Source organism: Gavia stellata, chromosome 30 (assembly GCF_030936135.1).
Source record: "Gavia stellata isolate bGavSte3 chromosome 30, bGavSte3.hap2, whole genome shotgun sequence".
Classification (NCBI taxonomy): domain Eukaryota; kingdom Metazoa; phylum Chordata; class Aves; order Gaviiformes; family Gaviidae; genus Gavia; species Gavia stellata.
Window position 1 is genome coordinate 2248606 of NC_082623.1, and position 7921 is coordinate 2256526.

Consider the following 7921-nt stretch of genomic DNA (forward strand, 5'->3'; position numbering starts at 1 on the left):
TCATCAGGGAGGTTTCCACAGCAAGAAAGCAGGGGGGACATCTTGTTAGGAGATCAGGAAAAATTCACCCATGGGTGTGTATCCCAAGAGCGACACAGAGCCAGGATGGGACGGTTGCCAAGGGAGGAAGTCTGCTTTCCCACCAAAGCTGTCCCTCAGGGCTGGGCAGGACTTACACTGACTCTCCGCTGGATTTCACCCCAAGAAAGATCTGGCTTTAGTCTTCTCTGGGACAAAAAGCACCTTTTGTGGGAGGAAGGATGACGTCTGGGTGCTTCACTGCACCTTCCCAGTATGGTGCATCCCCAAGCTGCAGCTTGGCTGGGTGCTGGGTAACCTCCAGCCCCCTTTCCAAGCAGAGATTTTGGCCTCCCTTCCTCCCAAAGTCTGTGATGCTATGCTCAGAAGCTCTACCCCACTAGAGCTTCTCATTTCCTTCTCCTCCATTGCTTGACTTATCAAGCACTTGCATTTTCCCAACAAGCTGGTGATTTTTTTTCTGGAAGTGAAACTTCTCAGCCAGCATTTCTGGAGATGTTGTACTGTTGACATTTTGCCCACCAGCCACCACGTGTCCCCACCACCATCTCTTCCTGGCTAGAGCCCACCAGCATCTCCAGGCTCCAGTTAATGGGTGTAAAGTAGTTTTGGAGGAGCGACGCCAGTTACAGCAAAAGGGACTGTAGTTTCAAGTTGGCAACAACCTGTTTTGGGGGAAACCTCAGTCACCAACCCTTGCCAAAGTTTTTCACAAGGCTGACAGTTCCCAAACCCATTCACAGCATTGCCGCCCCAAAAGCGGTGCCGATGCATTTCTGAGACAGCAGCTTGGGAAAGGTTCCAGAGCAAAGATACGAGGCAGGAGGATCATTTCTGCAGCAGTGCAAAACCGAGGTTGGAAGGAACTCACCTCTTCCTATCAGCCATGAAACACAATGCTGCTTCATGACCTGTATCTGTGCTTGTGCACATAGCTACAAAACACCACGTGTTTGCATTGCGTTCACCCCTCAGCTGTGGGGCAGCTCGCGCTGTTGCACTCTGGTTTAGGGGCTGCTGAGCTTGGGGACAAGATCTGGGTGCCCACAGGAGCTGGTTTTAAATGAGGAAGGCTTGGATGTCCCAGTTTCAGACCTTCAACCAGCAAGAAGTGGTATTTTCAACCTTACACAGTCACAGGATTTTATTTCCTCAATGAAAAGCAATCCGAAAATATCAGTGGATGTTTTCAGATTTAATACGTGCATTGTTCCCTCCAGGTCACTAACAGTGCCTGGGGGTGCAGGTATTCCAGCTTCGGACTCAAAGCAAATAACCACGTGTCTGACGATGAGTGTGGTCATAGTCATTACTGGCTTTGTTTCTTTTCACATGAGTCAGCTAATTACAAAAAGCATTACATGGAGGGAAAGGAGTTAAAAATCAGACCCAGCTTTGGGCATCTGTGGAGCCTGGAGCTCCAGCCAGGCCTGATCCAGGCAGATATTCCAGCACACTCCCACCCTTAATCACAGGAGCAACCCCACAGGAGACAGTGGGATTACAGTGTACAGCATATCTGCAATATAAGTCTGTTCTCGAATCAGGGAGATGGCTCAGATTCAGAGCAGCACGTTCCCATTTAGGGCCACTGCGCTCTGCAAAAGCACTTTGGTAGAGCTTTGACCAGGAGCACGTGCTCCGGTGCTCTCTGCTCAGCGTGCCTCGCTGTAAGAACGGAGCAGTCCTTACCAGCAAGTTTAAACCTTAAAAGACAAGCAGCAAAATTTACAGAGCAAAAATATCACATTCCCTCCCAGAGGACAGAAGAGAAGCGAGCAGAAGACCAGCCCACACATTCACCTGCCTTTTTGGGGCTGGGGGACAGTTTTGAGTGCGTTTTGTTAATGAAGCCCCAGAGACGTCACAGCTTTGGCTCAGGGCAGGTTTGGAAATCCAGGACCACCTCTGTGGCCTTCTGCCCAGGAGGTGTAAGAGACACCAGCACTTCCCAGCGGAGCACAAGTCTGTCTGCGATGCACTGCAAGTGCCACCTTCAAAGATTTCCTATGGTGAAACCTCGAGTGGGTCTTCTTTCAAATCCTCATGGTCCTCATTCTCCAGCTGCTCCAGTTTGCTGGATTTCTCATGGATGATCTCCCCAGGAGTCTTCAAAAACCTGCAGTATGTTTTTTAATGGCTTTAAGGGCATGTCCAAACTCAGCACCAAACCAGGCTGTAAATGCTGGAGCCCTTGTCCTCACCAGCTGAGCTCCGCAGCTCACCGGAGGGTATCTGCCACCCCCGGGCTTGGCTGAGGATCCCAGCTCTTGCTTTGCACCCGGGATGCACCAAGCCTGGGGAGACAAAGCTCAGGACTCACCAGCCTAGAGCTGGCATTTTAAGTCCAAACTAGTCCCAGGGAAGCAGCCAGCACTGAAAACAGGAGGCTCCTGACTTATTTCCACCCCTTCTTCTGTCTGGAGGTGAACTTCATACCTGGTGTCACTGGGGAACAGGAGGGACCTGTCCAGCTTGGGTGGGCTCAGGGACATTTCTACCAGCACCAGCTGGACCCCACGCAGGAGAGCGGATGGATGCTGGCCCTGGGGCGGATTGCTGGCCCACAGCCCTGGAAAGTGCATTGGATGGGACCCGGAGCCCAGGTGTCTCAGCTCCCAGCTTGTGCAGGACAGAGCCTGGACACAAACCCACCGGGGTGTTGCATTTGCAGGGAAGGATGAAAAGAAACAAACCAAAAAGCAACCACTGAGGTTTTGCAAAACTAAAACCAGCCCAGGTTTTTTTTTTTACGTCAACGTGAAGCAAAACTAAAACCAGCCCAGGTTTTTTTTACGTCAACGTGAAGGCTGATTACAACTCTCAGAGGTGCACACAGCCGCTGCAGGATGCCGGAGTCACAGGAGCACAGGGCCAGGCTGGGACCAGCCCCTGATCTCCCTTACAGCACCATAAACCCAGAGGACAGCCCACGTTCCTATGCATCACCCCAACAGACAGCGAAGATGATGCAACTTCAGCTCAGTCTGGACCATGAAGGATTCGGCAAGATGAAGCAGATGCCAACATCTGGAACCCACCACCTTCCCGTGCCCCATCCGCACTGTCCCAAGCGGCTCATTTCTCTGATCTGCTTCATCTCACCTGAACAACAGCTTCTGCCCCGGCACCTTTTTGATAATGTCGAGTTTGTAGTAATGTCTGAGTGCTCGTGACATCTTCTCATACGTCATGTTCATCCTGTTCTGGAAGGAGAAATGAATTGGGAGGGGTGAGTAAAAGCAAGCACCAACACCTGGTTTGGGTCTGTCTGCAGGAGGACCACATGTGGGACATATGAGGTGGTTCTTGGGCATTGCAAGAATGACAAAGTTGTTCTCAACTGCATTTACCTTGTGGTTCCCCCAGAGCTGGGCAAGTCCGTTTGGGTTAACGACCCGGAAGACCTTGGCTTCCTTATCTTCCCACTTGATGTAAGGCTCGTAGCGGCTGTCGGAGAGGAGCTGGTACACGTAATCCCACAGCAACCTGCAGTCTGAGTGTTGGCGGAGAATAAATAGTCACAGAGCTCCCACTAAGGCACCTATGCTCCAGCAAGGGTCAGTCAGCACCAGGATTGCACATGTTAGCAATGGTAATAAACATAAGAACAGCCCAGAGTTTTATTGCTAGATTTCAAAAGGCTAGCGGGAACTACAGTTTTTCAAGTGGGGAAACTGAGACAGGGAAGCACACACTGATATGTGGAATAAATAAAAGGAGGACAGATGGGCAGACAGGACAAAGCATAATCTCATTTCCCCAAGGAACTGGGCCTATAAATTCTTTTTTACCTGCGATTTTCCCATCTACTGGGGCCGACAGGGCTGTAGGAAAAGAGCAGATGGCATCTGCCCTGCAGCTGCCCTCCGAGCTGGGATGGGAGAGGTTCAGCGGCTCTGCGGGGCTGCAGGACACAGGCTGTTCTGCACAACCCAGGCAGAAGGAAACAGCAACCGGGGCAGCCTCAGCACTGCAGTCTGTCCCTGGAAAAAAAAAAATCCTATGGTGCATTATGGCAGGAGATCTTCTAAAGCCCTGAAACACAGGGGGAGAGACAGCCCAAGCCAGTTATCAGCCTAATAGCAGCCCAGCCAGAGGAGACAAGCCCAGGCTTTTCCTAAGGCAGGAGCAGCAGAAGGTCCAGGGGACCAGACGGAGATGCCAAGTAGGGTGAGGGTCAGATACAGAAAAAAAAAAGCTGGAAGAGGAGAACACACCAAAGTACAGGTACTCCCTTGTAAATTATTGCAGGGGCTTAAGATGTTCATCACCCTACACCTGAGCCAGAAGAGCTCAGGGAAGCACACCCAGATCCCCCTCACTGCAAAGCCAGCCACTGATCCCAATCCCATCCTAACTCCCACCTAGGCCCCCCGAGGGCACGAATAAGCCTCACTGGCCCTGACCAGCCTCACCTGGGGCCTCTCCCCACTCCACCCATTGGCCCAGGTGCTCTGTTTAAGCTCAGCCCTGGCCCCCAGTCCTTTCCTAGTTCAGCTGCAGGAAGACTAGTCTCCAGCCATGGCTGTGCCTTTGCCTGGCTGTTGATCCTCCCTGATCCAGATCTCAACTTGCAGATACACTTCCCAGTGTAGCCATGGCCTTGCTTGGTCACTATGGACCCACTCGGTGCTCTCTAGGCCTGATTCTGACCGGTCCTGCTTCATCACTACAAGCTTCCTTGATGACCTAGGCTTTGTTAGACCTGGCTGCCATCTCAAGGACTGTCCCACTTGCCTTGCTCAAGTAGTGTGGGATGGGTTCGGTTGGCTGAGCTTCAAACCCCAGATGTGCGCAACCCACTGTCGCTAAGGGCAGGCTCTGCTTGATGGACAGCTGCCATTCTTCATACCTTCCTCTGGGCTCCTGGCTTCCCTGAAGGGCGAGCTGAGCAAAGGGCTGCACACCAGAGCTCTTCTCTGAGTCTTAATGTACTGGAGGATTTCATATAACACATCACCTGCAGGGAAGGAAAGCCTGCTCAGGTGATTTTGTATTATAGCAGAGACTCTCAGTTGATGTTGTTGCTTAGATTTCTGTGCTCCACAGTTTATTCCCCATCTCAAAGCATTTGCAGTCCAGACGGACTAAAAGAAGGAAGAGGGTTGTCCTTGTCTCCAGCACTCCACTGGCCAGGCAGAGCTAAAGCCTGGTCTGCTGGGACCCATCCAGCCCCTCTCAGCAGACTACAGCTTGTGCTGCAGTTAGTCCTCAGAAACACCCTTGCGCTCGGTCTAACCTGAGCTCGGAGCTCGGTATCTGAAGTCATCCTTGGTGAGGATGCACAGGGCTTTGCCGTTCATTTCAAACTTGCTTTCGTCTGTTTGCCGAAGGGAATACTCTTTCTCAGCCCATCTTAGCCAGTGGATCACGTCGTCCTTGCTCCACAGCGAGGGCTGGATTCCTGAAACCAGGGGCAGCCTCTGAAACAACTCAATCTCCATCTTCAAAACTGCTGAGGGACAGGGTGGGATACTGGTCTTCTCCATCACCAAACTTTCCCTCTATATTAAGCACTCACAGGTCAAAAACACCCCAAAGAGAGGAAATGAACCCTGATGACTGGTCCCTCTTGTCCCCCTTGACAGCAGGGAATGGTCCCCAGGTGGGACACCACGGCTGTGCCCACCATGGCCCACCCTGTGGGAACTCCTTTTTTAAGCAGTGTTGACTTGCTCAACATCTACTCACTCAGCCTGCCTGGAAGCTTGAAGATCTGCCCCTTGCTGATGAGTGTGTGTCTGGCCTGGGACGGGGGTGCTAACGAAGCCGTGACAACGGGGCTGGAAGAGCTGACTGCCACTTTACCCTGGGGAAAAGAGATCAAACACATCAGTGGGGGAAAATTCCCAGCTCTGCCTTTGCTTTGGAGATGCTTCCACCGCAGTAAACGCTGCTCAGACAGTTTCTGACCGGTTTCTCACAGCAGCATGATGTGCTGTCTGCAGCTCTTCCACACTGGCTAAGGTCCTTTACCAGCCCCAGGATGAATCTCTGGTTGCCCAAGACAGCGTTAGCGGCCACAAATCCCCCTCTCTTTCTCCAGCTCTTTTCTTTAGCAGAGGTACCTGCTCTCATCCAGGCTCTGGACGTGGGTTATCCATCCCCACTGCCCCATGGCTGCAGGGAAGTAGAAGACGGAGCCAAGACTGGCAGAGCCTGCAGCACCCGTGCTGGCTCCCGCTTCCTGCGGGATCCTCAGGTGCTCGTTGGATGCCCAGGGTTTTGGGACAGCACTTCAATTCTTTAGAGTTGTGAAAATACAACTGGCAATAATGCTTAGATTTTTGTCTTAAAAACGTTGTATGAAGAGGTATCTCTAACTTTTTCCCCAGTATCATTGAGGCATAAGGGGAAATGGCCATCCCACCGTTTAGGAAGGTGTCCTCTCATCTTGCTCTCCAGCCACTAAGTCCCAACCTCTCAAGAATTACTCCTCCCTCTCGGTTGCTCGTGAAGGAGCCCCTCCAGCCTCACCGAACGGGTGGGGTGGTCAGTGCTGGGAGGAGAGGCAGCCCCAGCACCTCTGCTGCGCTGGGGGGTCAGCATCGCCTCCAGGCTCTCATCCAGAGCCCGTGAGCCAGAAGGGAGCTCGGCTTCTGCTTTCAGCCCCATCTAGATCTTGAAATATTACTGGCAGCCAAGCAGATGATGTTTCCCCTTAAAAATCTATTAACGTGAATCCCAACAATTTCTCAGCTTCATTCTCTGGAAAATTAACAGTTTTGCCTGCAAATAGTATTTTCTCAAGCGGTTGCCAACTCTGGGCGCTTCAGTACACCCTCAGGCAGATTTTCAGAGGTGGTTAGAGCAGCCAGCACTCCTCGACTGTGTGTGGGGCGGGTGGAGGAGCTGAGCCCCCCCTGAAAATCAGGGGTGAAGGAAAAAAATCACGGTGTGCACTGACAGAGCAGATGGTGGTTGGGCACATCTTAAATTCAAAGCTGATGGCCCCAAAACTGGGAGCGGTGGAGACGGGAACAAAGCGCTCCGTCCCTCCGCAGGAAAACGCTTCCCTGTGATCCGGGGGGAGTTACAGCGGGAGAAAGGCAGCAGTTTGGAGATGGGTGAGGGGGGTTTTTTTCACCAAAAGGATGAGTTTAACGATTTGTCTGCTAGTGGTGGAGTCATTGCTGGCCATCTCGGGGTTGTTGGTTTTAGCAAAGCAAGCAGCCGCGTAATATTGTCTGAGGAAACCAGAGAAACTCCAGTAGAAACTCTGAGCAGGCTTGATAGCGACGCAAAAGCGTCTTTCGCGTTCATTCTAAGCAATAAGCTACGGGGAAAAATAAAAGTGAAAGACATTAGCAGTGTATTTTGTCTAGAACTCCTCTAAAAAAGTATTTTAGTTTTCTCCCATCGGTGTGACTCTCTTACAGCAAGATTTACAGTAAAACCAGACCAAATGTGTGCTATTTTTCTTGCTCCTAAAGATTTCTAGGGCGTAAGAGACGCGTTCTGAATTTTTATTACTTTGGACCGATTTTCTGTTCTTGCTTTTGTTCTGCTTAGCTGCTTTCGCACACGTTTCTGAGACGGCATTTCCTTGCTTCAAGAGGAAATATTGGCCTCGGAGGGGTTCCAGTGGGAAAGCGAGAAAAGGGGGGGTGCAAAGCAAACCCCCGCCCTGCGAGAGCACCTTTCGGCTCAGTCCCGAACGGGGGGAACGGAGCCCCCCGCCTGCTCCGGGCTCCGTGAGGCCGTTTGGAGGCGGATGGGGGGTCACACCCCCCCGGGGCAGCAACTTCCAGCCCCTAATTGGGGGGGGGGGGACCGGGGGGGGCCGGGCTGGGGCGGGCGGCTCTTACCTGCATCCCCGGTGGCGGTGGGCGGCCGCTCCCCGCGGCCGTGCTCGGCGCTGCCCCCACCCCGCTGCGAC

At 52.4% G+C, this 7921-nt stretch overlaps 1 protein-coding gene across 1 annotated transcript; it reads right to left on the bottom strand.

Moving 5' to 3' along the window:
* Positions 1-1259: 1259 nt before the first annotated feature.
* On the bottom strand, positions 1260-5770 carry ETV7 (ETS variant transcription factor 7). The gene is given in 8 exon segments (XM_059831224.1): positions 1260-1962; positions 1965-2158; positions 3145-3245; positions 3393-3535; positions 3834-4025; positions 4895-5002; positions 5282-5446; positions 5734-5770. Coding segments are annotated over 7 exon segments (861 nt in total). The 5' UTR covers positions 5346-5446; positions 5734-5770; the 3' UTR covers positions 1260-1903.
* Positions 5771-7921: the final 2151 nt, after the last annotated feature.